Here is a 12,699-nt window from a genome sequence, read left to right as displayed (position 1 = left end):
GAAATTCCTAACATAAAAGGCCCTTCCTGATCTGCCCTTCCCTCTCCACAACCTCTCTAGACTCATCTGCTTTCAGGTCCTCTCTGTTCCGGTGGGCTTTGTGTTGTTTTATTCCTGCATGTCTTCACACAGACTGGCCTTTCCACCTAGAATTTTCTCCCTTCCCTTCCCTTCCTCCATCCCTGCCCCTCCCCCACAAGACCTCGTGTTAGCAAATTGCTATTTTTTTCTTCCAAATGCAACTCGACTCTCATTTCATCTATAAAGCCTTTCTTGGCTTGCCCCTTTGACCCTCTCTGCTTCCATCCAAACTTGGGGACATTACCAGTGTCTTTTTCAGCACCTGTAACCTACTAAATGCCTGATAAAGTTCAGGTGAGTAAATGAGTGTGCTCAACCATTCCTTCTCTACTGAAATGTCTTCATATTCCATCAATGTCTGCCTTCTCTTTGCCTTCTTGCCTTCTTTCCCAGTCACTTCCTGAGTGTCCCCATCACTCCCAGGTAGAATTTACTCCATGCCACACTCTTCAGACTGTCACTATATGCCAAATGATGGCGGATGGAAAAGTACACCCTTTTAAGCCAGCAGCCCTTTGGGGAAAAAAGGGAAATTTGGGCTTCCCTGGTGGCGCAGTGGTTGAGAGTCCGCCTGCCGATGCAGGGGACGCGGATTCGTGCCCCGGTCCGGGAAGATCCCACATGCCGCGGAGCGGCTGGGCCCGTGAGCCATGGCCACTGAGCCTGTGCGACCGGTGCCTGTGCTCCGCAACAGGAGAGGCCACAGCAGGGAGAGGCCCGCGTACCGCGGGGAAAAAAAAAAAAGGAAATTAAATAATCCCGTTGTGTGAAAGCTTTGGGTGGTTTCCCCTCACCCTTGATAGGAAATCTCAAAGCCTCCCCACAGCTGGACGTGTCCTATGTGCTCTAGCCTCTGCCTACCTCTGCAGCCCTTTTTCCCAGCAATTTGGCCGCAAAAACTTCTCCATCCTCAAATGCACCAAGCTCCCTACTACAACATGGTCTTTGCCCATGTTGTTCCCTCTTATTGAAACCCTATCCCACCACCACACTCCCTTTACCTGGATTCCACTTATTCTTAAATGTGACTCAGGCTAGGGTAAACCACTTTGTTATGTGAGCTCATTGACACTACTGGACTAGTGCGTACCAGAACACCTCAGAGAACCTGGATCCTTGGCCCAGGAAAAAGCACTGTGACCTTTACCTATCATTCCATCTTTCTCCAAGTCTCAATTTCCCCACCTATTGAATGGAGATAGAATACTCATCAAACCGTCTACAGGGACTTCCCTGGTGGCACAGTCGTTAAGAATCCGCCTGCCAATGCAGGGGACACGGGTTCAAGCCCTGGTCTGGGAAGATCCCACGTGCCGCGGAGCAACTAAGCCCGTGCACCACAACTACTGAGCCTGCGCTCTAGAACCCGTGAGCCACAACTACTGAGCCTGCGTGCCACAACTACTGAAGCCCGCGTGCCTAGAGCCCATGCTCTGCAACAAGAGAAGCCACCACAGTGAGAAGCCCACACACCACAATGAAGAGTAGCCCCGCTCGCCGCAACTAGTGAAAGCCTGCGCGCAGCAACGAAGACCCAACGCAGCCAAAAATAATAAATAAAAAAATAAAAATTAAACAAGCCATCTAAAAAACAGTGGATTAAGATAACCAATATGAATGAAAGCACTTTATAAATAGGGCATCATACAATCTCAAAGGCTGAAAAAATTGCAAAATATCTTTTGGAAGATAATTTTTCACAGTATCAAGTCATAAAACTGTTTATCCTCATTGACCTAGGCATCCCACTCCCAGAATATATACTACAACAGGGGCTTCCACCCTTTTTCTATCAGTCTACCCGGAATGTTTCCGTGGATGGCACAATCCTAGATTATAGACTGAAACCTGTTTGAGCTAGGATCTGGATTGTGTACAATTCCCATTTCCTTGCCACTCGAGAAGACATATCCCAGTGAAGGCTGTTACTCTGGGAATCGTTTGGATTAAGTAATTGACCAAATGCAGCACATCACTTATTAATACATTGTTTGCAAGTTCTGCAACCCCTCAAGACACAGCAGCATCTTGGCATTCAAGTTGAGAACTGCCATTCTTTCAAAATACCTCAAAAGAATGAAAAAACGCACATGCATATATGTTGGGCAATAATGATGGTAATAATATCAGCTCTTTCCTGTCCATTCCCTTATTACCTCCTTATCAATAAAGGTCCTGTGAGGTAGACAGGAGGGATTTCTATGGATGGACCCCCTGCTTGGGGTCATATTACCTGAACCTATGAGGTTTTCAGGCTGTGATTCCTTGGGCATGTCACTTAAAATCTCTAGGTCTCCTTTTACTCAAATTACTTCCAGAGTTATTGAGTGGTTAAAATGGGGTACTGGACGTGATATGCTTTGAGATGTAAAACGCTGCACAAAGGTGGCATGTCTTAGTGTGCTGAGCTGGGACCAATAATAATATTTTAGGTCCGAAAAGTGGCCTTCCCTTTATCCACTCATGTTAAGCAACACCCTACGATTTCTAGTCAGTCTTCACAGTGGCACACCTAAGACAAGGATAAAACATGATCATAACAAGGCAAAATAAATATTTATTAGAAATCATAAAAGCATTTCTTCAATGGCACTAAGATGTTCTCACTGCATTTATGACTTCTTTCTTGAACACAGAGTTTCACACACACACAACACTAAAAACAAGATGTAAAAGGAATTTGCAAGGATCAGGTACATTCAATGAGAACAAGGTGAAAATTCTGTGTTTGGGACCAAGAGCACAGTAAAAACATATAAATCAATGCAGAGATCAAGTATGACTTACAGGCCCAGATGACGGCCCATCTACTGGGGCCCTACCCAGAGCAAAAGGACTTAGCTCACCAGGCCTTGTGGAAGGAAAAGAAGGTCAATAACCCTGGGCTCCAGGGCAGGCAGGAGCCCTCTACAAGCGTAATGACTTCACAGTACGGCCTTGAACTCCTTCTCCCACCCCGGCAAGGAGGAAAGTAAGCACCATTTTTCTTCCAAACAGATATATCACATAATTTCTAAAATAATGGATTCTTCCTGAGGCAGAGTTTAGTTAAAGGAAAATTTCCAGCCAAAACTGTTATCTGAGTGTGGGAGATTCCACCCCTGGAAAATGCCTTCCTCTTAAATTACTGAAATGTGAATCATTTAAGATGTCCTGATACACCTGTGGATTCAGTGTGGCGTGGTGTGTGGTTTTGTACACACCTGTATGCACACACTTCAATTTTAAACCCATCGTGGGGATCACAGGGACAGTGCAGACTGCCAGCACGAATCCTCTGAGCAAAAAGCTCTCGTCCCCTCACATACGTCAACCACAAAGGCAGACTCAAATTTACCGAATAACTGTGCTAAAAAAAAATCGTGCAGGGGGATATCTGCGGTCCAGAATCAGAACACTCCAGCTTCGACAGCTCTGATACGACCTCCTGCATGACTTTGAACAAGTCCACTTTCCTTTTGGAGCTTTAGTCTCCAGGCGTAAAATAAGAGAACTGGTCCTTTTAAGCCAATGCTCTTTGACTCATTGCTTTCCTTGGTAAACCTACCTAGGCTGAGACCATCTAGGCTGAAAACCTTTGGCGGATGCCACTGTCAGGAAGAAGATTCAGTATAGAAAATGGTCCTGCCAGCAAATTCCATCCAGATCCACAGACAGGTCTCCATACATGTAAGAAGGCAAAGATCCAGTTATTGATTTCTGTCTGTCTAACGTCCCAGCTTTCGTTCAAGTGGGAAATGGAGAACCATACGGCTTTATCCATTCATATCCAGATCAAAACATATCTGAATTCCCAGCTGCATGGTGTAGAGCATGGTGCCATCGATCCAAACGGCTGCCCTTCAAACCAGGACATCTGTTCAGGATGAACGCAAGCAGGTAATTCCAGACACAGGATGCTAATCTCCAGGCTAAAAGGACCTTCAAGTTCATTGGATTGTGATCTTTAACAATATCCTTAATAAATGCTCAACCAGCTTCTGCTTAAATATCTCCAATATCTGGAGCAGTTGCTGGACTGAATTGAACTAAAATTTTTTTCCGTGAAATTTCCAACTTTTGGCATTAGCTCTGCCCATCTGGAACACATCTGCTCCCCCTGCCTCTGGGACAATCTCCCCACATCTTCCCTTCTCTGGGGAACATGCCTAGCCCCTTCCTCCCCTGCTCACACTTGAGCTTGGCCTGACCACTACAGCTTAGAGCACTGGTTGGCTCCCTGGGTCATCCGAGAGCACAGGGGCTGCTGCAGATCTTACGGCTCTAAGGCTACATCCTCCACTCATGGCATCTCTCCCTGACCCAGCCCATCAGGGGCACGAGGGCCAAGTTTCTACCCACCCAGGTAAGCTGGTGCACAGAGCAGCCCAGAGCGGAGAAGAAGGCCGAGAGTGGACTGCTTGGCCTGTACTCCTTAGTTTGCCTCAAGTCAGATTAACTAGCCAATAGCCAAGTTATCTAAAAGCAGAATGGTTTTTGTGCCACTTAAAATTAAAATTCATGGTTAATAGCGTTATAATTCCACCTCAAAAATTCCCACATGAATCTATTACCAGATAACTGAGGCAGAGTGGATTTTATAGTTCTTTAGGCTCCAGTAACCTGGGACATTTCTACTATCTCCACTTCACCTCTGCCCCCAAAGTGACTCTGTGTGATTTCAGCGGGGAGAAAAATCAGAGGATGAGAATCTAAAAATAAGCCTCACATCTTGGCAAGCACTCCTTCCTCAAATGCCTCCTCCTCCACTTCAGACTTCACAGTTAACAAAAATATTTAATACCAGAGCATTTCAGGTATTTTGTTAAATTCCTCCAGTGAGAAATACTGATGTATACAAGTAACCTCTGAGATTCAAGACCATGTAAACAGAGCAGCTGCTATTTCCGTTTCAGTCGAAGCCATGATCCCAACGTAGAGGCATGCACTGTTGCAGGGCTGGGACAAGGAAAACAGCCAAGATCTTTCACCCAGATGGTAGTCCCTGCCTGGCGTGTCTCTTGTGGAATTTTATGTGCATAAAGAAAAGCTTTTTGTCCTTGCTCTGGCCACCCCGAGGCCAAGTATATAATACTTACCTCCAGCCCCAAATCCTAAAATCTATTTCTCAGCTTTAAAATCACATGCTTCATTTGAAGTAATTTTCATTTAAAACTGCAAAAGCCTTTCTCTATGGAAAAGAAAAACCCTGTGTTAATTATGCTACTAGAAACGTCTCAGTTGGAGACAGTTGGAGGCTTGAGTACAAAGGCCACTCATTCCAAGGGTGTTTTCCTTCTCCCCGAAGGCTCCAGAAGCTCATTCTCCTCCAGTCCCAGGACACCCGGCTTAGCTCAGTCCCCTGCACATTCTGGGACGCATCAAGCGTCCCTTAAGTTCAGGAGACCCAGTTACAATAAGGGAAATGGTAGAATGCGCAGGCTGGGGCTGGGGACCTTGGCAGAAGACTCCTCTCCCTGCTCCTTGGGCCCCCGCCCCTGCCCTGCCACCCTCTCTCCCAGACAAATCGACCTGCAGTTGGTGAACGCAGAGACTTCACCTGGGATTCAGGGACTCCTGGGACTCCCAGGCTCAGGACTGCTGGCCGTGGGTTTATACAAACTCTCTGCCGAATAACAAAGTCCAGGGTGTTCCCCACTCAAACTGACAACTGCCCCTCGGTTCAGCCACCCGTCCAGCATGAGGGTGCTTTCCTCGTCTCTGCCAGGCTCCATTACTCTGCAAAGCCCGCAGCACCAAGTCCAGGACCCAGCCTCCAGCCTCAGACGGCCCACATGCACACGAGCTCTGGGTTCTGCTTCTACACGGAGGTTTCCGGAACTTCATCTATGTCGTCAAATGCATTGAGGGTAGTTTTGCTGTTGTTCCTGGAAGAATCTTGGATTTTGTTGAAATCTGCTTAAAAAAACCAAAAAACACTATTTTACAGAAACAGCATTCTGCAAGTTGTACCTCCAGGTCTCAGTCCACCACCTGCCTTAGAAGTTATTCCAACTCAGGTTAGAAAACGGTAGAGCTGGAAGGAATTAATTCAACCCTCCCATTTTACAGATGGGGAAAATCACGGCCCTCCGACTTGGTGTGCCTGGGGTCACGCGGTCAGAACGGAGTGGGTGTCACGCTTCCTGACAGCAGCGGTACCTGACCGTCTCCCGGGCCCCGGATCTTCGTTGAGGAAAGAGACGTGAGTTTTCCATTCAGTCCACTTCACCTCGTTGATCCTGCGGGTGTGATAATCATTCTCACTACTCCCCAAGTGCACCTCATCAAATGCAAACAAGTAGCACAGCGTTTGGGGAGTCCTCCACAGGGATCAAGGGCATTCCTGCCCCATGTGGTCACATCAGTGTTGTTAAGGCTTGAAACCTTCCCGAATCTCCATTTTCCCAGGCCTCCAGGATCAGTCTCCTCCCAGGGTGTGGGACCCAGAAGCTCAGAGAGGTGTAAAGGGGACATCTTCAGCCAGCAGGGGCTGTGCCTGACTCGGGGAGGCAGCCCACAGAGAAGGAGGGAAGGAAGGAGAGTGGGCAGGCTCGGGCTGAGAAGATGTGAGGGCGTGAAGTCCAGCTAGGGTTAAGGTTGCACTAAGAGAAGATGGTTAGGGGACTTGCCCAGCAGTCCAATGGTGAAGACTCCTCCTCCCAATGCAGGGGTTTGATCCCTGGTTGGAGAACTAAGGTCCCACATGCTGCGGGGTGTGGCCCCAAATTTTGTTATAAAAAGAGAAGAAGGTCAGGGTTCAGAACCCAAAAGAGTGGGCAGTGTCTAAGGTACTGGATCGTAACTGGAGAAGACAGTTTGGCTGAAGTTCACATTCACAGAACATCTCTAGAGTGAGGGTGTCAAAATTAGACATATTTGTTAGGGTAACTATTATAGTTGAATTGATGGCTCCTGGGGCAGAGCGGGGCGGAGAGGGGTTTCAGTCATAGAACTAGGTCAAGGTTCAATTATACTCCAAGAAGGTAGTCTGCAGGGTCAGGCAGCCAGACAGGGGGTCGGAAGAGATAGACCCATCAGAAAAGAGGGTCAGGGCACGTGCAAGTACTTTTTTAAAAATCAAAAAGCTTGACATCTGTCAAAAGTAGCTGTCTCACTTTCCGTTTGCCTGTGACAGAATGTGCCTCTCAGAAGGACAAATAGTGCCAGGCTGGCAAATCTCTTCTAAGGCAGACACTGGGCAGGGGGAGGCACCTCCAAAAGGGCAGAGTCTCCTTCTCCCTTCTGAGGCTTAGAAAGTCTATCCCTGGGCCAGCGACCCCGAGAGAGCAAATTCCATCTTCTGAGGAGGCAGAACAGACCGTGGTCTGGCAAGCAAATGGCAGCATCATTTCACTAACATTCCCCAACTCATCTCTCTTCACCCACCCAGAAAGCATCACCAAAGGGCCCTTCTCCGTTTGTTACCGCAAACACAGTCGGAAATCTTGCTCTGCCACTTTACACAGCTCTCCCATCTGGAATCTGCTCTTCAGCCATTCTGGTAACATTTTCTCGAACTCCAAGATCGTCCTGGCTCTCTGGGGACATAAACGAGCCTAAGTGCATCTCTCAGGAGCCAGCCCAGGAGCACGGCTCCGTGTGAGCGTTGGATGCGCCCACACGCCTGCACACACACACATATACACACGTGCACACACACCGAACAGCCCACTCCACCTGCATGGAAGGCTTCATGCATAGATCCTGAGGACCTGGCTAACCTACAGAATTCAAAAACGAACACCCAGTGAGTTTGGGGAAGGTGTTCAAATTGTTTTAAACATCACATAAACAATGTTTCTGGAAGTCCAGAGCTGCCTAACTGAAAATGTTAGGATCCTGGGATCCCACCAGGAAGGGAGTTTCCAGGAGGACACCATGTGGTCCTAGCCCCATGTCAGGCTTAGAGTCCCCTCAGCAATTTTCCCGGCAATAATTTGTCCCATCTCTCCTGAATACTAGCAACAATGCAATTAAGAAGGCCCTGATCATTAGTAACTTCCTTGTGTCAAATCAAAGCTTTTTTCCCTGTTGTTGCCCCATATACCTCATTTCTGCCTCTTGGATCACAGAAGGAAGCTGCTCTCCCTTTCACAAGTAGCTCTGCACATATCTGAAGGAACTGTCACGCTCTTCTTACACCATTTATGTAGGAAGTGTAACATGCCTGGTCACTACCTCTGGATCATCCTGTGGGTTAGTATCCTCCGTGTGTAAGGCCCATAGCATGTGAGGAGTACTGGAGGAGAGCAGAACTGTCACCTCCATTGTCTTATACCTAAGGACGTTGTCCTATACCTACTCCTGGCAACCTAAGGCCACGCTTCAACATCCACATATCACACCATTGACTCTTCAACATCCACTCTTCAACCTAAGGCCACGCTTCAACATCCACATAACACACCATTGACTCTTCAACATCCACTCTTCAACCTAAGGCCACGCTTCAACATCCACATATCACACCATTGACTCTGAGCACAGCACACCCATAAGCCTGAGCTCCTCTCACACGTGCTGTTGTCCAGCCACACTCCCTAGACCTTATACCCCAGAAACCTAGCTTCCTCAAACCTGGCCAAGCACAGGGAGCTTATGCAGATTTCCAGGCCCCACCCCAGATCCACTGGTGCCATGTGCTGAACTGAGTCCCCATGAGGGCTCCCATAGAAAGACTCTGCCAAGGTCACCTGTAGGCGCCAGATGCGCTCACTCTCCTTGGAGATGTTCTCCACAGTCTCCCCCATCAGGGCAATGAGCATGTTGAGGAGGAGGACGAAGGTGAGGGTGACATAGGTGATGAGCAGGATCAGGGAGAGGATGGGGTACTTGGAGTTCTGCTGGATCTTCAGGTCACCCAGGCCTATGGTGAGCTTGAAGAGTTCCAGCACCGTGTCGCTGAAGCTGCCATAGGAGGTGCAGTCCTCATTGTCTTTGGAACACTTCTCGATCAGCGAGGCCAGGGCTGGGAAGACATAACAGGGTGTTCTCTGCAGCCTCTCTGTCTGGTTAATTACCCAATAAACCCGTGCATGCCTGCATGTACACCGATGCCCACACACACAGACTGCAGGCCTGCTGCCTCCTTCTCTCCAGCTATTTAAATTACATCTCCAGCCTCAGCTCCTCCGGAAGCTTCATCAGGCTGGTGCTCTGCCTTGACAGAAAGGGCAGAAAGCCCTTTCTGCCTAACAAGGCCCAAACTCTTCTCTCTACCCCACCATTCAGCCCTTGATCTATCACGGGCTTGCACAGTCGATGATTACAATCTATAATCTGTCTGTCTCTGGCTCCTCAACCAGGCTTTGAGCTCCCAACTTCCTGCAGCTTGGGTTGTATCCCCCAAGACTGGGAAGTCCTGAGTCTCTTCCTAATGCTCTGTGGCAAGACCTCTGGTCAAGGCCTGGGAGTCTTTCTTCTCTTCTCCCCAACGCACTACAGCAGTGGCTCTTTACTGAATGAATGGACGGATGGATGAATGAATGAATGATCAAATTAATCAGGGAGGAAATGGATGGATGAATAAACAAACAAGTGAAGGAGCAAATAAATAAGCAAACTGACCCAGAAAAGGTACCAGACAGATGGGAACAGCTGCCTAACTTCAAATGCCAGTGATAACTAGGGGAAGAAAAACTGGCTTGGGAAAATAAAATGATATCGCTTTATGCAGGGGTTAGAAATAAAATCAGGTTATGCTGTTCCCTCTGTTGTAAATGGAGAGGTGTTTTTTTTTTTTTTTATCGGAGTACAGTTGCTTTACAATATTGTGTTAGTTTATACTGTACAGCAAAGTGAATCAGCTATGTGTATACACACATCCCCTCTTTTCTGGATTTCCTTGTCATTTAAGTCACCACAGAGCACTGAGTAGAGTTCCCTGTGCTATACAGTAGGTTCTCATTAGTTATTTATTTTATACATAGTATCAATAATGTATGTATGTCAATCCCAATCTCCCAATTCATCCCACCCCCCCTTTCCCCCTTGGTATACATACAGTTGTTCTCTACATCTGTGTCTCTATTTCTGCTTTGTAAATAAGATCATCTATACCAATTTCTTTAGATTCCACATATATGCGTTAATAAACGATATTTGTTTTTCTCTTTCTGACTTACTCCACTCTGTATGACAGTCTCTAGGTGTACATGGAGAGGTTTTCAAGAGGGGTTTCCCATCCCTGGTCCCAGCAGACCAGAGGCTCTCACAGATATATCTGCAGCAAACTATGACAGTAATGTGATGTGGAGGGCCAAAGGAGGTTATCTCAATGCATTACTCTACTCCTATTTTTCAAAGACCATCAATCAAATTTCTGCAGACTTTAGCTTCTCCATCTGTAAAATGGGGCCGAAAACCTGCCAAGCCTATCTGAGGCTGTGAGAGCCGCATGGGATGATGGACGTAAAGGTGGGAGGCATACCACACAGGGTGGTTGGATAAAAGCCACCAGTTCAAACCCTGGAGTCTCTAAGCCTCAGTGCCCTTATGGCCGGGGATGATGATGACTCCCCCTTGGTCAAGATGTCACGAGAAGTAAAGAGATAATCGTTGGGAAATGCTAACCACGGAAAGTGTTCCACCGGTGGCCGATATAATAGTTGCTAAGGCTCCTGTGTGCTTTGTCATGCTGACATCTGTGTAAAGTGTTTTACAAATGAGGGAGTTACTATTATTTATAAATCAATTACCTACTCCAAATCCAAATAAGAACACGATATATACAAACAAGAACTTCAGAACATCATGTAAAATGACCTACAAAGAAAGAAACGCAATTCAAGGGTAAGGTTTGAGCACAGATTCATTATACATTGATTTCCTGACTGCTTCCCACCCTCTCCTGGGTTCGCACTCTAACCATGCCCTCACTCCGGCCACTCTTCTGCGACCCTCACCAGGTCCTCCTGATGCTGTCTGCACAGCTCAGCGCTGGGCCCACCTCCTCCAGAAAGACTTCTCTCCTGTTCCTGCTCTCCACCCTCCTCCCTCCTAGAACACAGTCTGTTTCTGTCCCTGCTGATTCAGGCTGCACATGAGCACCTTTCCTCATAGAAACTCACATCTGGAATCCTCACACTTCCTGGGGGATGCAGTGTGCTGGGCCGAGCTCGCACCAGCTCACAAGAGCTGATGGTCTCACTTTCATGAATTTTCTGAGCTCGTTAAACACAGCCATGACTAAGAATTAAATTGTGTAAACTTATAACTAAATAAATTGCGTTAGAAACAAAGATAATAAATGTTCAAAACGCATCACTTCCGAGTGACTTTACTACATTTTATAATTATCTAGGCTTTTAAGCCTATTTATTTCTCATAACCATATGGTGGAAACACTATATAATGGTGCATTACTGTGCATCCCTTCCCAATTCTGTATTCAGTGACATCGCATTGGTAGCTGGAAGTCAGCCATGGTGGGAATATTTACACCATGGAAATTGGTAAAAGCTACAAATCAGAGATTGTTGATCATCTAGATCTAGACTTAAGACAACGATGGACAAAATGTTAAGGCAGATTAAACTTTAAAAATGTGTCCTATCTGTAGCTGTTAATAGTGGGAATAGCACAAAAACGTTGATGAAATATTCTTCTAGTATTTGAAAACTATTATCCAATTCAGCAGATAAATGGCTCAGCATCACTGACAAACAAATGCAGTTTCAACACAAGTCTTCATTGTTTCCCTTTCATCTTACTCCTTAAAGCAGAGGAAAATACCAGCATTTATGCTGGCAAAACACTCACTTGTCAATTGCAACCATAGGTTGGCAAACAGATATGAGTTCAACCAAAATCAACAAACTATTCGGTGAGACTCAACTAGCCATGTGGAATTTACAACAAAAGGCACTGTATATTTTATTATTGTTTGTAACTTGTGTGCTGCACATCCTTTATATGGTAAACATATATAATAAACATATCTACGTGTATATATATAACATATTATATATACATATTTTCCCTCCTAGAGAGCCTGACCAAAGGCAAAGGGAGACCACAGTATTTGGGAGAAAGAGCAGTGGCCTGTCTCTTGGGCAAGTCTCTTTTCCTCTCCACACCTCAATTTCCCCATCTGAAAAATGGGCCTTCTCGGAAGGCCCTCCCTGCCCATCTCTGACGCTCGGCAGCCCCAACACACCTTCTGGATCATGACGCTGTACATGCCCATGGACTGGAATCCCCGCGTGTAGTAGAGCATGTTCGCCCAGCCCAGGGCCATGGCCAGCACGAGGCAGGTGAGGTACTCTTTGCAGGCAAACAAGTACAAGAGGACAGACAGTATCACAAGCAGAGCTTGGACAAAACTGTTCAGGAGACACAGGAGACAAGGGCCTTACTTACTTCTTGGCATCAGGGCAGAGATGTCCAAATCCTCCAACCTCCCTTAAATCCTGAATAGTTACCCTGGTGGCTGGCGCTGAAGAGACAGATAAGGCTGCCCCAGATCTGCTGGACCACGTCTAAAATCCAGCCTTGCAGACTGCATTGCTAGATGCAAGTCAGTGCTGGTTGCAGTTGACAAGGACTTTTTAAAGATACAGATCCCCAGTGCCCAGGAGATTCTGGTTCAGAAGGCCCAGGGTGCTGCCCAGGAGGCTGTATGTTTTTTAAATCACC

At 46.8% G+C, this 12,699-nt stretch overlaps 1 protein-coding gene across 8 annotated transcripts in view; it reads right to left on the bottom strand.

Annotated features, from left to right (window-relative positions):
* Positions 1 to 2,618: 2,618 nt before the first annotated feature.
* Positions 2,619 to 12,699, bottom strand: part of TRPV3 (transient receptor potential cation channel subfamily V member 3) — a 32,203-nt gene continuing 22,122 nt past the window's right edge. For 3 of the 8 annotated variants that reach the window (XM_033846867.2, XM_033846866.2, XM_033846869.2), the window contains exons 13-18: positions 12,221 to 12,386; positions 10,761 to 10,827; positions 8,757 to 9,031; positions 7,489 to 7,601; positions 6,223 to 6,302; positions 2,619 to 5,979 (exon numbers count right to left, since the gene is read on the bottom strand). In XM_033846867.2, the coding sequence (XP_033702758.1) occupies positions 5,882 to 5,979; positions 6,223 to 6,302; positions 7,489 to 7,601; positions 8,757 to 9,031; positions 10,761 to 10,827; positions 12,221 to 12,386 (799 nt within the window). In that variant the 3' untranslated portion in view covers positions 2,619 to 5,881. Of the gene's footprint in view, positions 5,980 to 6,190; positions 6,303 to 7,449; positions 7,602 to 8,756; positions 9,032 to 10,760; positions 10,828 to 12,220; positions 12,387 to 12,699 lie in introns of those variants that run through there. The other 5 variants (XM_033846868.2, XM_033846870.2, XM_033846871.2 and 2 more) reach the window with 4 other exon arrangements.

The sequence above is a fragment of the Tursiops truncatus genome, chromosome 20 (assembly GCF_011762595.2).
Source record: "Tursiops truncatus isolate mTurTru1 chromosome 20, mTurTru1.mat.Y, whole genome shotgun sequence".
Lineage (NCBI taxonomy): Eukaryota > Metazoa > Chordata > Mammalia > Artiodactyla > Delphinidae > Tursiops > Tursiops truncatus.
The sequence above is the reverse complement of the archived record's forward strand: the minus strand, read 5'-3'. Positions and strand labels throughout refer to the sequence as shown.